At 39.6% G+C, this 18,963-nt stretch overlaps 1 protein-coding gene across 4 annotated transcripts in view; it reads right to left on the bottom strand.

Annotated features, from left to right (window-relative positions):
• The window catches only part of Ralgapb (Ral GTPase activating protein non-catalytic subunit beta), a 90,622-nt gene that overhangs the window by 7,662 nt on the left and 63,997 nt on the right, over positions 1–18,963 (bottom strand). For 3 of the 4 annotated variants that reach the window (XM_052184155.1, XM_052184156.1, XM_052184157.1), the window contains 3 exons: positions 15,175–15,340; positions 12,718–12,840; positions 8,055–8,191 (listed from right to left, as the gene is read on the bottom strand). In XM_052184155.1, the coding sequence (XP_052040115.1) occupies positions 8,055–8,191; positions 12,718–12,840; positions 15,175–15,340 (426 nt within the window). The remainder of the gene's footprint in view (positions 1–8,054; positions 8,192–12,717; positions 12,841–15,174; positions 15,341–18,963) is intronic. The other variant, XM_052184158.1, reaches the window with a different exon arrangement.

The raw sequence follows: 18,963 nt of genomic DNA, 5'->3' as shown, positions 1-18,963 counted from the left end.
TGTAGGTACCCAAGGAGGGCCAGAGAGGGCACAGGATCCTCTGGAGCTGGGGTGATAGGTGGTTGTGAGGCACCCAACAGAGATGCTGGGAAGCAAACAGTAATTGCTTTATTTAACCATTAAGCCGTCTCTCTAGCCCTGCTTCAGGGCTTTTATCAGGAAGGAATTCAGAGCTTGTCATAAAATTTTTTCATCTATTGAGATGACCATCTAATATCTATCCCTGAGTAAACATTTATGTGGTGTATTACTACATTTACTGATTTTTTTCAGTTTTTCTTTTTTTTTTTAAAGATTTATTCATTTTATTTATATAAGTACACTGTAGCCGTCTTCAGACATCCCAGAAGAGAGCACTAGATCCCATTATAGATGGTTATGAGCCACCATGTGGTTGCTGGGAATTGAACTCAGGACCTCTGGAAGAGCAGTCAGTGCTCTTAACTGCTGAGCCATCTCTCTGGCCTCCTATTGATGATTTTTGAATGTTGAACCATAGCTAAATCTCTAGAATAAAGACAACTTGATCATGATCTTTTGATACACTCTTGATTTAAACATGTAAATATTTGGTTGGGAATTTTTACAGACATGTAGCTTGGTCTATAATCTTCTTCAGAAAAACCCCTGAAACTACCTCATCATTTCCTGCATTAGCCTTTAGAAGTCAGCGGGACTCCGCAGTCATGCTTATCCAAGTCTGGCTCTCTTTCAGGAAACCCTTCCTTCCTTCCTTCCTTTTTCTTAAATAAGTACTTCAACAGTGTTACTTGTTATATGTTAAAAAGATATCAACTTTGATTTAATTTTGATATACCTATATATCCAGAAAATTGCCCATGTTTCTGGATTTTCTGTGTAATATGTTTTAAGGCATGTCCTGATGATTTTCTGAATTTCATTGTTTTCTTATTTTTCCAAGATCTTAAGGTGAACTGTTAAACTGAAATCTATCTGATTTCTTAAATGTGAACACTTACAGCTATAATCCTCCTCTTAGGCCTGCTTTCACTGTATCCCACATTTTGGTATTTTCATTTGAGTATAAGGATATTTTTTAATTTCCTTATTTTTTCAATAACTTATTCATTAATGGAGTGTTTTGCTTAATTGCCATTAATGTTTACACTTGTTATAACTTCCTTCGTGTCCTACTGGACAATCTGTTTCTTAATTTATTTTTGTTGAGATGGCCTGTCAGTTGGTGAATATCAGACACTTTTCCTATGCCAGGTGTGAGTTCACATTTAGTAATTTTTGCTTTATGAAACAATGTGTACCCATTTTCAATATAGATTTTAGAATTACAATGTCCTCTTAATGGGCTATTCCCTTGATGGAATGAGTCTTCAAAGTAGATCTGACTTGAAGTCTATTTTTATCAGATTTAGAATAACAACATAGGCTTGTTTCCCAGTTCCATTTGACTAAATTACCTTACCCCATCCTTTAAGCCTATAGTAGATAGTTTTATCTGTCTTTTGTGGTGAGGTGTGTTTCTTTTTCTTTCCCCATGTGCACGGGTGTTTTGCTTGCATTTATATCTGTGTGAGGGTGTTAAATCCCCTGGAACTGGAATTACGGACAATTGTGAGCTGCCATGTTGAAACTGGGAATTGAACCCCAGGTCTTTTGGAAGAACCTGGGTCTTCTAGAAGAATAGCCAGTGTTCTTAACCACTGAGCCACCTCTTCAGACTCAAGGTGTGTTTCTCGGTGGCAATAAATCCCTTTTTAAAATTCAATCATGTCAGTCTGTGTGTTCTGATTGGGGAAATGAGACCATTACTATTGAAAAGTGTTAACAGGACTATATTAACTCCTGTCATTTTGTTGGTCTTAAAATGGTGTTTTCCCATTCTCCTTGCTTAACTAAAAGGGGTTGCTTGCTTCTATACCTTCACAGATGTATTTAGATTCCTATTTACTCCAAGGATTCCCTTTGTTATCTCTATGGAGCTAGCTCAGCTATCATGAGTTCTTTTAGCCACATCACAGAATGCTTCTTTTTCAATTATGATCAACTTGCTGAGGATAGTAGTCTGGGTTGACAACTGCCTTACAAAATATGCTATTTCCCATGATTTTAAAAAGGTTTTCTGGCCAGGCAGTGGTGGCGCACACCTTTAATCCCAGCACTTGAGAGGCAGAGGCAGGCGGATTTCTGAGTTGGAGGCCAGCCTGGTCTACAGAGTGAGTTCCAGGATAGCCAGGGCTACACAGAGAAACCCTGTCTCAAGAAACCAAAAAAAAAAAAAAAAAAAGAGGCCATGATTTTGAAAGAGAGCAAGAAGGGGTATGTGGGAAGGTTTGGAGAGAGGAAAGAAAAGGGAGGAATGCTATAACTATAATATCTCAAAAATAAAAAGCAAAACCTGTAAAGAAGATTCTGTTGAAGAAATCTACATTTACTCTGATATATCTGCCTTTACACATGATTTGGTGTTTCTTTCTTGATGCTTTCAAATTTTTTCTTTGTGTGTGTACACATACACATTTCATTTGTGTGAAGATCAGAGTAACAACAGTGGGTGGGTGTTGTTCCTCTGGTGCTATCCACTCTCTATGATAAAGACAGTTTTTTAGACTAGTCAGGTGCAGCAGTGAGAAGGGGACAATGTGTAACTGACTGTGAACCAGCAACTGGGATGACACATGACCTTCAACCAGCCAAGACAGGGTCTTCCACTGACCTGAAGCTCACGAAGTAGGCTAGGTGAGCACACCAGTGTGCCTGAGAACTGCCTGTCTCTCCAGTGCTGGAATCCTAAGCACATGTATTCCTAGTTTGTAACATGGGTGGTTAATTGAACTCAGTGCTCTAGCCACCACCCTGACCACTGAGCCACCTCCTTAGCCCAGCACAGTTTCTTTGTTAGGTGTACTCAGTGATTCAATCATGCTGGGATGTGGGAGGGTCTTTTTTACTCTCACATTCTAAATGCTTCCTGTATTTGGATTGGCATCTTTTCCCCTAATTTTGGGAAATGTTCTGAATTTACTGAAATGGTAAAGCCATTCTTTAGAATGAATTTACAAAATCGTTATATCTTTAGAATGAAATTTTCCTTTCCCTATGCCTGTAATTCTCAGGTCTGGTCTTCACAGTACCACATACATCTTGAAAACACTGCTCTTATTTTCTTATTAATGTAATCTTTGCCCATGTTCAATTGTCCCAACTTCTCTACCTTGTTTTTAAATTCTGATATGCTCTCCTCTCCTTGATTACTCACTTCTATTATAGAATATAATAGAATATTCTATTCTATTCATCTTATTGTGTTTTTCAATTCCAGAATTTCAATTTATTTGTTCTTCAGTATTTCTCATTATTGAATTGGCTCTTTCATAGCCTGTATTGGCTGTCTTAATTAAAAACGTTTTTACGTTTACTTTTTATGTACATGCTACATACATGTTGAGGTCAGAGGATAACTTGTGGAAATTGACAACTATTCCTCTCCTATGCAGGTCACTGGCTCCTATGTCAGCATTCTCCTTTCAGCCAGCTCTTTTCTCTTTTCTTAGAATCCATTCAGGAATGTGTGTGTTTCTCTATTCCTTTCTTATTTATTTATTTAATTTTTTCTTCCCCTCTCCAAGACAGGGTCTCACTATGTAGCTCTGGCTGAGTATGAACTCATATAGATCTGCCTCCTCTGCCTCCCAAGTGCTAAGATTAAAGGTGTGCGCCACCACACCTAGCCCATCTTTGATCATGCATATAGTATTAAAGTACTTATTCTTTGAGTTCTTTAGGATTTCTTGTGATTCTCTTACAGTAGGCCATTACTAAGAGATTAGTGACTTTCTTCTTTTTTATTACAAAGTCTCACTGCACCTTGGCTGGCCTGGAACTGATAGAGATCTGCTGCCAGTGCTGAGATTAAAAGTATTCTCCACCATGCCCTGCCTGGATTAGTGATTTCTGGAGGAGTTAGGTTGCCATGGTTTTCCACATTACTTGTGATTTTACACTGAGACTTACACATCTGTGGTTAAGTTACTGGTTGAATTTATTTTTAGTTTTCCTGCTCTATACCCTACCCAACTATTTCCCTTTCACAGTTTTTCATCTTTCAGTTAGCAAGCTAACTCCATCCGGCTCTCTTCTTACCCGGTATAAAACACTTTTCCTTTCTATACTCCTTTTTTTCTCTTTAATGTTTTTTTTCACTGTTATTCTTTTATCAGGGAGTGTTTTTTTCAGGGTAAGCTATGGACAGGAGATATAGTTTTCCTCTGCTAAATTAGTGATCAATGCACCACGCTCACTTGCAAGTTGATTGAAAGACAGTCAAAAGGTAGACCCATGAAAATACAGAAATAGAGTAGTTGTTTGTTTGTTTTAGAAATACAATGAAGGGGTTGTAGAGATGGCTGGCTCACTGGCATTTGATGCTCTTGCAGAGGACCTAGATTTGATTCCTAGCACCTACATGAAATCTTATGACCATCTGTAACTTCAATTCCAGGAGTCTCTACACTTTCTTCTGGCCTTCTTATACACCAGGCAGGCATGCATGGGATGCACAAGTATATATACACAGGCAAAATACTGATACAGAGAAAATAAAAATAAATTTTAAAAAGGGAAGGGGCTTGCAATTAAAGCATGTAAAGTATTTACAGCTCTTGAAATGCTGAGACACAGAGATCCTGCAAAGCTGTCCAGTCAATGTTCTTTGAGAGAAAAACAATTAAAGAAAAAGAATGGAGTATAAAAGGAAAAGTATTTTATACTGGGTAAGAAGAGAGCTGGATGGGGGCTGGTGAGATGGCTCAGCGGTTAAGAACACTGACTGTTCTTCCATAGGTCTTGAGTTCAAATCCCAGCAACCACATGGTGGCTCACAATCATCCGTAATGAGATCCAACACCCTCTTCTGGTCTTTCTCAAGATAGCTACAGTGCACTTAGATATAATAATAAATAAATCTTGGGGCCTGAGGAGTGAGCAGAAGTCCTGAATTCAATTTCCAGCAACCACATGGTGGATCACAACCATCTGTACAGCTACAGTGTACTCATATACATAAAATAAATAAATAAATCTTTTTTAAAAAAAGATAGTGGATGGAATCAGCTTGCTAACTGAAAGATGAAAAACTGTGAAAGGGAAATAGTTGGGTAGGGTATAGGGCAGGAAAGCAGCTGGCCTATATTTTGTTTGTCTACTTTTAAGACAGGGTCTTATATAGCCCACAATGGCCTCAAACTTACTATGTAGCTGAGGTTGACCCTGAATTCCTGATTCTTGTGCTTCTACCACTCAAGTGCAAGAATTATAGGTATGTGCAATAATGCCTGGCTCACCCAATCAGCTTTAAGTTTCTTTGCAAGGTTAGCAGGACTATGTGAATGCCCTTTAGCACACTGGCACTCTGAGCCATACCACTTGTATGACACATAGCAGATCTATGTCTGTGCTAATAACCAAACAATGTGCAGCAGGAGATTCCCAAACTTAAGTTGAATTTTATTAGGATAGAAACGTGTATATCAGATATACTGCCAAATGACCAGAGCCCCATGACAAGCTCTCAGACTCTTATTTCTATCTGGATCACAGAAAATGAGTAAAAGATTTCTCTCAAACAAATCCAAGCATTTCCAGGAACTGCTCTCTTAGCAGAGCAGTGTTTAATAAACTACTCTCTTTTTCTCTGGGTTGTAGTGCAGACTTACGGAGCCCCTATCTGAACATCACCTACATTTTGATTGCCTTAAAGTAATTTTAATTATATGCACGAGCTCCCACTGCCATGAAATATACATCATCATTGGGTACACCATCACAGTCATGGGTTTTATCATACAGATGAGGAAGACAATTAAAAGGCCAGGGACACTGGGAATCATCTTCAATCCTTGGTCAACACAGCGGCATTCTTTCCTGAAGTCCTGCTAAGTTCACTTAATGATTCCAATGGACTTAAACAGATTACTTCATGTTTTCCTATGTACACAGTCATGCCATTCATTGGCAAATACAGTTCTATTCTTTGCTTTACATTTATGTTTTTTTTTTTAAATTTTTTGCCTTATTTTTCTGTTTGACCTCTATTTATACACCAAGAAGCAGAAGAAAGAGAAAATATCTTGGCACTCTCTTTCACCTTAGAGGAAAATGTTTAAAACAATGCAGAACATGCAGACCGGCTGCTCTTTTACTCATTGAGCTTTATGGTTTTAAAGAGGCTCACTTCTGTTCAGGGTTTGCTGACTTGCTCCTCACCAGCAAGTGTTAAACTTTAGGGTGGATTTTTTTTCAGTCAAAAGAAAATTGATTAAAAAAACAAGATGCTTTAAGAGCTGTCATTCTCTGGGTATGAAAGCATAACTGTGTTAGCATTCAGAATAAAAGAATCAGGATAATGTCTGCACTCCCCATTCCTTTCAAGCTGTGTTCTGTGAGGCCTCTTAACCTCATGAAGTTTAAAATCAGTCCATGTTTAGGAGTCATACAACTTGGTATTTTTACCAAATTAAGCATGTACCTATGCAAAAAGTAATCTTCATAGCTACAGCTAGGGATGCTGCTGAGGCGGGAGAACAGGAAATTCAAGGCTTGTCTGTGCTGCACAATGTGTTCTAGTCAGCTGGGGCAACTTAGTGAGATCCTGTCTCACTAAGGACTGCTGATATAGCTTAGTGGAAAAACATTTGGCTAGCATGAGTGAGCTCCAAGCTTAATCCCCCCCAGTACTGGGGACAGAGAGGAGAGGGAGTAGTAATTTTTACTGTAGAAGGAACCAAACTAAAATCATATATAAATGTAAGAATGAATGACTGTGGTAGGGTTTATACTTCATCTTTTTTATTATTTGTTCTAAATCAATCTTTTCATTCTTATACTCTGATCATGTATTTTTGTTATCACTTACTTGGTCATTTTTCAATAAATATTAAGGGGGAAACACAGATAAAGAGATAACATCCAATAATAAGAAATATACAAAGCCTCTCATATGCAGTAGGAGCCATGTGCCATACTCAATAGATTTAACCATACACATAGCCCCTTATGCACAGCAGTACATGCAAAGATTTCCCACAGGTTTTTGAAGCCATAGTTACTACCCAGTCCTATAAGTACTCTTTTTCCAGTGCACAACTACAAGAAAATCAAAACAACAACAACAAAAACACCCTTGAAAAAGGTGTTTTAACCACAGTAATAAAATGGGACAATTACAATGTATTTTAATAAAGGCCTATGTGAATTTGTCTCTTTCCTCAAGAACCCTTTCCATGATATATTCATTCTCTTCCTGTGATGATGTAATGTAAAGCAATGCCCTCATGAGTGAGATACAATAAAGCACTGTGACGATGTAAGCATCGCAGCACTACATTTCATGACAGCAAACTAATACAGTGGGTATGGGGCAGCACATCTGATACTGAACAAGTATCAGATATTGGTACAGATACTGGACAAAAGGATGACCAACATTCTAGGCTGGAAGAGGCAGATTTCACCAAGCTGTCCCGAATGTTACATTATTTTAAACTTAAAGGTTGCTTATTTCTGTAATTTTCCTTTTAATGTTTTTAGATCATAGTTGAATCTGGGTGACAAAATGGCTGAAAGCAAAGCAACAGACAAGGGAGAACTGCAGTCCTTTTAGTCTCCAAAATGCTGCCACCTTTCTACGGTCAGTTCTTAGCTGAATAGTGTGAGATTACAAAATCAACAGACAGCACTGAGCTGTCTGTTCAGTGGCTATTTATTAGCGACAAAGAAAAGCCTCCACTGAAACAGGAAGTTCAAGGCTTGCCTGAGCTGCTGCAGAAGGTGTTTTAGTCAGGCGAGAGAACCAACCATGGCATCAGAATGTCAAAACAAGGAAAATGCTGTCTTAGAACTAACTGTTTTTTATAGATTGGAAAAATAAAATTCAAGAACTTATTTTAAAATATTTAAGTTAATGAATCAGTAATCTTGCTATACTCCCTGCTTTCAAAAACTGAGAAACTTGCAGAGTTGATTCTACAATTACTGCCACTTCACCACAAAATTTTGGGCAAGTCAATAAAACAACTTACCCTCTGTGAGGAATTAAGACTGTCTGTGTGATTAGGGACCAACTCAAGTGTCAGGGGTGGCTGCTTCAGAATTCCCGGCATAAGATCCATATTTGAGTCACTATCTTGGTCTGAGATGTTACTTTCCAGGGAATCAGCTACAAGGTAAAGAAAAAAGATTATAGTATCTGCTACTTTTCTGGAGCAGACGTTTAATTATGTTACTACTCTAACTACCCTAAGTAACTTGAACAAAGCACCGGCTCCATAGCAAGTTCTAGCAGATATCCTATGAAGGAGCAGGGGACCTTAACACAGGATTTGCTGGTCATAGAGGTCTTTGTAGCAAACTCTTCTTTGCATTTTATTTACAACTTGAAAAAATGTAAAAGTTGGGGCTGGAGAGACAGCTCAGCAGCTAAGAGCAATGGCTGCTATTGCAGAGGACCTGGATCTGGTTCCCAGCACACACATGGTGGTTTATAACCATCTGTGACTGCAGTTCCGGGGCACCCCTGCTGTCTTCTAGCCTTCATGGGCACCAAAGGCATATGAGTCATGCACATACATATCTGGAAGCAAAATATCCATACATAGAAAAGAAACACTTTAAATTTTTAAAGCCATAAACTCATTCTTGGCTTAATTTGTCTTGTGCACTATAGTTTGTCATCTCCTGTTCTACAGGATAACTGAGATAAGACTAGAAAATAATAAACTCAAGGCTATCTGTTATTTTCTGAATTATTTATATTATATACTCAATCAAAAGCACCATCCTAAGTAGACACTGAGACACCTAAAAGACACCAAGGACCTAGTCTGAATTTAAAGAACAATCTGGTACCAGTAAAAACTAAGCAAATGAGCAAAACCCCCTGAAAAATACAAATATTTATTTTATGTAAACAAATGGTTTGGGCTGCATGTATGTAAATGTATCACATATATATATATATATATATATATATGGTACCCAAGAAAGTCATAAAAGGGTCCTGGATTCCCTGGAACTGGAGTTACAGATGGTTGTAGGCTACCATGTAGGTATTGGGAATCAAACCTGGATCATCTGGAAGAGCAACAAATACTCTAAACTAGAGCCTTCCTTCGAACCCCAGAATGTAAATATTAACACAAGTTGAGTCAGGGCACCCAATGGAAGTGGCATTAGGCATGTATCATGACTGTAGGCTAAGACTCAATTGTGGAAACCACAATGTAAACCAAAAGGTTCTAGGTCTGGGAAAACTGTCTAGTGTAGGCGATTCAACCAGAGAAACCAGACAACACTCAACCTACAGAGAAAGGTGGGCCAATTGCTGGAATAAGGAGGCAGACCACAGCTTTGAATGGAAGGCAAATAAATACTATGATACAGATCAAGGAAGGTTCATTCTACTAGGAACAAAAATAATACAAAGTATTTAACAGAGAGAGGCCTACAGTGTAAAATCAAGGTCTAATACAAAGGTAGGGAAGTTGCTAAGCTATATAGCAATAGTATTTACTCTGGAGATGAAACTATCAAGTGTGATGCATCATATCTCACACTTATGAAGGTGATTTTTTTCTACTTACTGTCTAGCCAGACAAGAAAAGAGCAATATTTTTCAAAGGTATTTAAGTGTGTGTGTGTGTGTGTGTGTGTGTGTGTGTGTGTGTGTGTGTGTGTGTTGAACACAGCTATAAAAAGCTGTAGGACCTAGAACTAGAGTTATAGGTGATAGAGCCACTCAGCATGGGTGCTAGAAACAGAAGCTGGGTCTACTAGAAGAACAAGTGGTCTTAACTGCCGAGCCATCTCTCCAGGCCACACCAATATTTTAAGCAAAGCCCTTGAGTTTAGATTAAGAGAGAATTCTCATACTCAATCTATAAGAACTGTGCCATCTCTTCTGGGCTGCTCAAGCATACTGCCTAATGTCCAAAGATGAGCGTGAAGGCATCGAGATCCTGCTAGTTGTAGGTTTATATGGGGCTCCACATAAAGGCTCTTACATGGGTACCGAAGACAGGTAGGCTTTACTCACGACTGAGGAAGAAATGACCAGAGCCTTTACATAGTCAAACTAAACAAAAAGACAATACTAGGGTTGAAGTGGGATTTCACTCAAAAGATTCATTAGATGAGCATACAAAGAAAAACAAAATTATGTCAAATGCTGGAAACTGGATCAAACTGGAGATCACAGTGTCCAATGAAATGACCATGAAAGACAAACCTCTCATTTTCTCATCTATGAAATCTAGATATACATAAAATCTCCAATAAGAAGGAAGAAGGGAGAGGAATAAGCCTGCCGTGAGAAGGGAACAAGTGGGATGGGGGAGATGATAAGCCAGAGCATGTTTTCTTTCATGTTAAATTTCAATTTAACAATGTATGTATGGAGGGATATGCAAAAGGCTAGTGGAGAAATATACACACACTACAACATATACACATGAAAATGTGATGCCCCCCCCCCCAAAGGGCAGAATTAACAGTACCTCACTTCTCTTTTAAATATGCCTGGCTTGTTTTCTTTTCTTTTTTTCTTTTGGTTTTTCGAGACAGGGTTTCTCTGTGTAGCCCTGGCTGTCCTGGAGCTCACTCTGTAGACCAGTCTAGCCCCGAACTCAGAAAACCACCTGCCTCTGCCTCCCAAAAGTGCTGGAATTAAAGGCATGTGATACCACTGCCCAGCTCAGCTGTGTTTTCAATAAATACGAAACTGCCTTCACAGGCTCCTACTTTGAACCCTTCTTCTCTGGCTGGTTGCACTACTCTGGAGAGGCGGGGAGCCTTAGTGGGTAGGGCTGTCAGGGGAGACTAGGTCACTGGGAAAGGTCCTTTGAAGTAAATACCTAGCCATTGATTCTTACCCTGGTGCCCACTTCCTGGTCTGCATTGGTGAGAAGCCGCTACTATATACTATCATAGTTATGGACTAAGCCATTCTGCCGTGGCATTATCACAGTGAGGATGAAAACTTCGAAAACCATCAACCAAAAATAGGTCCTTCATCCCTTATTTCTGTCAGATAGTTTGGTAACCAACGCTGTCTAGTTTTCTTGTCAACTTGGCATACATGGGAAGGAGACTCAAATGAACTGCCCTCATCAGACTGGCCTGTGGGCATGTCTTTTGGGTATTTTTTAATCACTAACTGATGCAGGAGGGCCCAACCCACTCAGAACATGGGGATTATAGGTCTTAAGGACTGATCAGCAAGGGAATGTTTGCAGATGTAAGCGAGCCTAGTGGTCAGCTCGAGTAGGACCAGAGATGCCAGCAGAGACTCAGACAGCAAACACTGCTCACAGAGTTTCAGAACAAAGAGTTTACTAGGAACTGACTGAAAGTTACTCATATCACATTCTGGCAAAGGATTTATCTACATTCTATCAATGCCTTGAAAAACTCAATGAGGCTGATATAAAAAAATAATGGACTAAGCTGGGCATGGTAGCACACACCTTTAATCCCAGCACTCAGGAGGGAGGCAGGTGGATCTCTGTGAGTCTGAGGTCAGCCTGGTCTACAGAGTGAGGTCCACCACAGCCAGGGCTACTCAAAAAAATCCGTCTCAAAATTCCTCCCATCCCTTCCCAAAAAGAAAAAAGCCTGTGAGGCAGGCAGTATGTCGTGAAGTGGAAACCTTGCAAGAAGCCCCAGAGCAGGTTGTGTGTGAAGCTGTTAAAGGCGAAACCAAAGTTGAGATTATAGCATGTCAGAGATGTTAGGTGCTGCTGTCGAAAGCTGTAGGTGGAGTGGAATGAGACCTCGATGTACCTTACAGAGTATTCCAACTCTAAAGGGCATAGGGGCAGGATGTTCAAGTCTGTTCCGAGTTCACATCACATAACAATGTTCCCAGATTGCCAGATGATCAGTTCCAGGATAACATTTGGACTTGTGGACTTTAGTCTTGCTTCGGCCCCATCTTTCTCAGCTACTTCCTTACTCCCTGGTTTTGGAAAGTGAATGCTTTACTCTGTGCCATTCTCTATCAGATGGATGCGACTTTCTTTTTATTTGACAAGGACTTTTGCAGGTGACAGTTCCCTTGAGTCTGAGAAAGAGACTTGGCATTTTTGAATGCTGTGGAAACTGTTAAGAGTTGTGACAACTTTTTAGAGTTGGACTGACAGCATTATGTATTATGAGATGGTTTTAAGCCACTGGGGCTAGATACAGAGTATTGAAGTTGTATCTGAGAAATTCTTTATAGGTTCATATGTTAAGTGCTTCTTTCCTTTCTAGTTAATGGTGCTATTGGGAGACTGCAGAGCCTTTAGGAAGTGGAACTAGATGGCAGAACTAGGTCACTGGGAAGGGACCTTTAAGGTTAAGGCCTGATTGCTGGTTCTGGCTCTGGTCCCCACTTCCTAGACTGCTGTCACATAAGAAGCTGTCCAAGTTCCCACTGCCAGGGACTAAGCCATTCCACCATGTCTTTTCCATCATAATGGCCTGAAACTCCTGAAACTATGTTTTAGAATAAATTAGTCATAAAACCAGAAAAGTAATTAGCATACTACAGAAAGTTAAGTGAGAACTGGACCTAACAGTTATAGCCCCTTTGCTTAGAAGCTAAATATTGTGTCTGAGGACTTCAAAATCTCCTCCAATGAATAACATCATTGTATCAAGTAGTGATCAGACGGCAAAACAGCACTATGCAAAACATGTTCTTACTCAATGACTCCACAGGAGAAGGAACCACAAAAGCTATTTCTGTTAGGGCATCAGCATAATACAGCACCTTCTTCTGCCCGTTGAAAATGCTAGCCCCAACGTCTTCAGAGGATGTTATTTCATCTATGAACAAGAAACAACACATCACTACATTCATCTTCCTGTTCATGAAATCTAGCCACTTTATAAAGCAATAGCATTTTTAACAAGAACCAGTTTGTAGGTGAGAAGAACAAACCATGAGTATTGATTAAGTGTCCTTATGATAATTTTGCATCATAATTTCCTAGCTTGTGAGATTATTCTGTAGTAGACCTGTACTTCCTACTGCTCCTCAGCTCAGCTTCTCCTCTCTCTCCTCTGATGATCAGTGATGTAAAAACATGCAAGGGAAGAATCTGCTCTGCGTCAGAAAGATTGAGTTAAAGCACCCTAACTACTCTGTGTCTCAGTTAAAAGGCACATACAATAATCAATATGACATAAAAGATCAGAACCTTCACATGAAGTTGGCACAGATTTCCAGGAAAGGAAATATATAAAGACATGCTTACTTTTTAATCATAACTAGGAAAATTTCACCTAACAAATTACAAGACAATGCTTGTAAAGATGTGGTATACAAGAAGTTTAGAGCAGAGACTGACACAATTTTTGTAAAGGACCAGATATTAATACGTGATGCTCTGAAGGCAGTATGTCTCTGCTACAACTCTCCACTTCTAGCACTGTAGGACCAGAGGAGGTATATACAACACACAAATGGAGTGTGGGTAAATTCTAGTAACAGTCTACTTATAAAAAGAAAACTGCAAACAAAATAAACTGAACCATTTTGGAATTTCTTGGTCCATAGGAGAAATAAATGATCTTCAAATTTTAAGCCAAGGTCAGTGGAATTGGTTTAGTGAGTAAAAGTACTTTCTGCAAAGTCTGAAAATCTGAGCTTAATTCCTAGAATCCATGTAAGGGTGAAAGAAGAGAACTGCCTTTTGAGCCTACATATGCAGTGGCATGTGCATACCTGCCACATACACACATGTATCATACACATACACTTTTTTTTAAGAACGTCTTACTATGTATCCCTAGCTAGCCTGGAACTCTCTATACAGACAGGCTAGCCTTAAAATCCACTTGCTTCTGCCAAATGCTGGGATTAAAGATATGAGCCACCACATAGTAGCCAATAATAATACATTTATATTAATGTATAATAAAAATCTCAGCTATTTTCAATCAGGTTTTCTGTCTCTCTTAAAACCATAAGCATTTGCAGGATGTATTTATAAAGTGGTGTAGAAAATCTATTCATTGGTAGAGTTTTCCAAACACACGTGAGGCCATAAAGTTCAATTCCCAGCACCACATATAAAAAAACACTGCTATGTTCAATAATATATTTACAAAAATGAATCTGTGCATATTCTTTATCAATTCTACTTTTAGAAACTTAAGGTTTACATATAAACCTTAAGTTTTCCATGGATACATGGAAATTAAAATTATGGTATATCCCAAAAATATTTTGCTCCAACTTGAGTAAAAAGTAGAAACTAGATGTCAGGTCACACTGGTGCCAAAGGGAAACTGTGAGAAAGCGTGACCCTGAGATGAGAACAACCTTAGACCTCAGGAGCCCAGAACACCTAGATTCTGCCTCAAGTTTTAATCCATGCTGCTCTTTGATACTATAGCTACAGAGCTCAGAAGGCATGTAACAATGGGTAAGAACCTGAGACAGACAGCTTAGCATCAAAGATTCATGTTTCTAGCACTTGGGAGCACAGGTTAGCCTGATATACATGAGGTCTCTGTGAGTTCAAGGCCAGCCTGGTTTACATAGCAAGTTCCAAGACAGCAAGAGCTGTTACACAGAGAAACCCTATCTTGATAGACTCCCCACCAAAAACAAACAAGCAAACAAACAAAAAACAAAAACGGTTGTTTATTAGATATATTGAAAGTATTTTTATAGGGAGTTGTATTTGTTTCTTTACATATAAAGGAACAAATCAGCACAGTAATAACTAAGTAGTTAATTTTGTATTGGCTTACCCTATCATTACATCTTTCAAACCACAGAAAATATCTATAAAACTAGACAAACTAGAAGTGGCAAGATGGTTCTGTAAGTAAAGGCTCTTGCCTCCAAGCCCACTGACCTGAGTTTCAAACCTGCGGCTCATACGGTGGAGTAACCTGACTCCCCAGGCTGCCCTCCACACTCAGGGCACATACATATCCCTCGTTCCCTAACCCTCCCACACAAAATGCATAATTCTAAAAAGAGAGAGAATATAAAAACTACAACATGACCCCAAAAAGATTAGCACTGAGGAAAGGAGACCTTCCCTTGATATAATCTGTTTAAAATACTAACAGTTCACAGGAAAGGGGACGGAGAGGCAAGAACGAGCAAACAAGAAAACAGTGAGCAGCTATTCCAAGCTTTACCTTGTTCAGACCCTTCGCCATCATCACAACTATTAATTGACCAACTGGTGGACACATGTCCCGTCCAACCGGGGTGTCTTCCCACATCTACTGACCAGCCCAGTGAAAGCAAAAATTCTAGAAAATGTGGCTGAACATTTCTGGAAGACTCGACATTCTTTAAAATCTGAAATATACAGCAAGCATCAGTTATGAAGGGAATACAAGGACATACAAAAATAAACACACCTGAAAACTGATGAGATTTGAAGCTTCTGACAAATCAAGGCAGGCCCAGTTTAGCATGAATTTGGGAATATACTACCATAGTGAAAAATGCATGTTCTAGAGTTGGCTGGCTGGGCTGGAGGGCCCGTGTCTCTGTTTCTTCATGTGCAAAGTGGGGATAATGATGATTGTGAAGATTATAGGACATGATGCAAATAAAATCCTAAGCTCCCCTCTGGCAAAACAGTTACTGAGCCAGATCTGCTTGATGAAAAATGCTAAAAAGGTGTGTGGTAGCAACCTTGACAAATGTATAAAACTACAAGCTTAGATGAAATTCAGTAAAGATTAGGTATAATTAATAAATAAATGTGAAAACACCCTTTCCTTAGTCCAAAGGAGAGAATATAGGTAGTATTGAAAAACAAAGTAACTAGAAGTTTCTCTCTTCTTCAACTGGCCAGAGAAACCCTCATTCTAAACAGTGGTTTTGGGGGCTGGTGAAATGGCTCAGTGGTAAGGGAGCTTGTTACTGATCCTGATAATATGAATTTGATCCCAGAATCCCATGCACAACAGTAGAAGGAGAAAACTGACTCCCACAAGTTGCCCTCGGACCTCCACTCACATACCATGGCATGTGGATGGGTACAGCATACAAATAAATAGATACGATAACACAGGAAAATTTAAACAGTCATTCTCATCTTGAGGCCATTTTGCACTCCAGGTAACAATACGTCTAGAGATAATTCTGGCTGTCACAATATAATGGTTAGGATGTACTGTCAGCTTGACAAGATCTGGGAAAGAGTCTCAATGAGGAACTGTCTAGATTAGGGTGGTCTATGGGCATGTCTGTGAGGGTTCTCTTTTCCTTCTTTACTTCTCCATCTCTCTCTTTCTTTCTCCTCCCTCATCCATCTGTCGTCCGTCCATCTGTCTTCTCACTGTATAGCCCTGGCTGTACTGGATCACTATGTAGATCAGGCTCACTTTGAACTCAAAAGTGATTGATCTGTCTGCTTCTGCCTCCTGGGTGCTGGGATTAAAGGTGTGCATCAGCATCACATTGAATCTCTAGACCTCCACAAGGTATTTTCTTAACTGGGTTCACTGGGGTGGGAAGAACCACCTTGAACGCAGGAAGATCAATTCTGGGTTGATGATGTAAAGCACAAAGAGAGGGCATTAAATGCAAGCCTTCATGCTGCTCCCTGAGTATGGGGTGATATGTGGCCAGCCTCCCCCGCCCCTCGTAATTCCTGCCTGACTTCCCTGACATAATGGACTTGGAATGATGAGCTAAAGAAGCCCTTTTCCTCTAACATTGGTTTTGTCAAAGTATCTTATCACAGTAACTGAAAAAGAAACTAAGACACACACAGTGATAGAACAATGATGGGATCCAAAGTCAAAGATGCTTCTCAACAGTCTGAAATACACTGGGTAGCTCCCACAACAAAGAAACAGCTGCTCTCAAGCACTCAGTTCTACAGGAAGGAAAATATGGAATTCCTTTGTGAATGAAAAATAAAAAGGAGGCAGGAAGAATGTGCCAAAACCATATGGAAAATTTTCTAAAAATAAGATTCTCTTAGTTTGCCTCAGGCTTATAGCGCAAATGCAAGACCTTAAAATGATTTTTAAAGGCTCTTCTCAGATGACTGAAGCAGCTAGTCTATAAATCTTTAGTCATTTATGCAATGATAATTGATGGCAATACTCTGCATGCCTGAAATAAAAGAAAGTTACAGCTATCTCTTCTCAGTCTATTGTGTCACGGCCACAATTATCTTTTGCACATAGAATCAGTCTCTAGAATTATGTTTGTTTTGTTCACCAATAGCTCTCAAGTTCATTTTAAACACTGTTTATTTATTTGGCTGTTTATTTAGTGTGTAAGAGACAGCCAGAGAGAGAAAGAGAAAAAAAAAAAGAGTATGAGACCAAGTGTGACAGCATTCACACTGCCTTGGCATGTGGAGGTCAGAACACAGTTCCAGGAGTCAGTTTTCTCCTCCATGGAGGTCTAGAGACCCAATGCAGACCACCAGATGTGGCTTGCAGTAAGCTCCTTTACCCCAGGTGCCATCTCACTTGATGCTAGGAAACAGGGTCTCTCTCATATATGACCCCGGCTCTGCTTGACCTTTCCATCTGTCTGTAGCCTGACTAGATGTTGAAGTCTGTAAGTAAATAACGTCTGAAAATTTAATCAAAAAGCAGTAGGTGATTCAAATTTATCTTGAAGCTCACCTGCTAGCAGCCAGAATCTCCACTGGCTAGGGAGAGGTTTCAAATATTCTCCAGAAGTGTTCAGAAACCTTCATGGCTTCTTGATCACCCTCAACGCCCAGAAGCCCAAGGAAACTGAATGGATTAGGCATAACTCAGGGACTGTGTCTTTTAGAGGTAGGAGAAAGGTTTCCCCATATTTTCATGTGAGCAACACCCTAATCTTACTAATCCAATTTTACTGGGATCCTAACAAATTAAAGCACAAAGTCTCATTTCTGGCTGCCACCATCTTCCCTTCTCAAAACCTCTAAGCATACTCTGTATCCTGATGAATTTCATGAAGATGTAATAATGCTCTTTTTACCTCTGAGGAACTTATGTTATGGTCAGTGTACACTCAAACTAATGAAATGGCCTTGTCTCAAGAACCTTAAAACCAGGTGAAGTCTCTCAAGCTCCTAAGGCACAATTAACACCCCATAAACACCCTCTATCATAAGCACTTCTTCCAGGTCTGCCTTCCCCTTAGATAGTGATACGGCCTTTTAGATACTGTTTGCCTGTATCCTGGAGCCTAACATAAAGGAGAAATGTAGTGTGTGCTGAGTCAGTAACAGAAATGAGAAGACTGAGAAGAACTCTCTCATCAGCAGCTCACTGAGTCACAATCTGAGACAGTGCTTTTATGGAACCCTTCTGTAACTTCAGTAAGTTTCTACAGGTATGTTAATTTAATAACAGGTTAGTGACAGGGCAATTCTAACATCATTGGCCACTGCACCCTAGCACCTTCCTTTGACCCTCTCCTCCTCACAGCCACTGTCTAGTCCGTGTTTCAATTTCTTGTTTTCAACAGAAACTTCCTCTCAGCTCTCCATTCTCACATCACACACCCTTCAACCCTCCTAGTCTTTTTCCCGTGACCCATATCCAGCTGTGTCTTACTTCATTGTGTTTTATGCTTTACTCAGTAGAAATGACTTATTACTCTAAGAAGAAAGCCTGCTGCTTACTTCCATCTTGCAGGAGCCCCAGGGAAGATTGTCAGGAAGCCTTTAAGACTACTGTCCTACTTTGAAGCTTGAGGCCTAGTTCTGGCTCCCTTCAGGTGATTTAGTTTCCTCTGCCTCATGAGTATGAATTCCTCATGGAAAAGGAATCCATGCCTCTAACCCTTCTCCTTGATGGTAGAATGGCTCAGGACACTAGACTCAGAGTTACATTCACTCAGTTTCTAAATGAAACAACAAGCCTTAAGCATCAATACAAAATTCTCATGTCAAGTATAAATATAAACAGCTAACATAAAGACTTGTATGTTGATAGCACAGAAAGAAGGGG

The sequence above is a fragment of the Apodemus sylvaticus genome, chromosome 5 (genome assembly GCF_947179515.1).
Source record: "Apodemus sylvaticus chromosome 5, mApoSyl1.1, whole genome shotgun sequence".
Lineage (NCBI taxonomy): Eukaryota > Metazoa > Chordata > Mammalia > Rodentia > Muridae > Apodemus > Apodemus sylvaticus.
The sequence above is the reverse complement of the archived record's forward strand: the minus strand, read 5'-3'. Positions and strand labels throughout refer to the sequence as shown.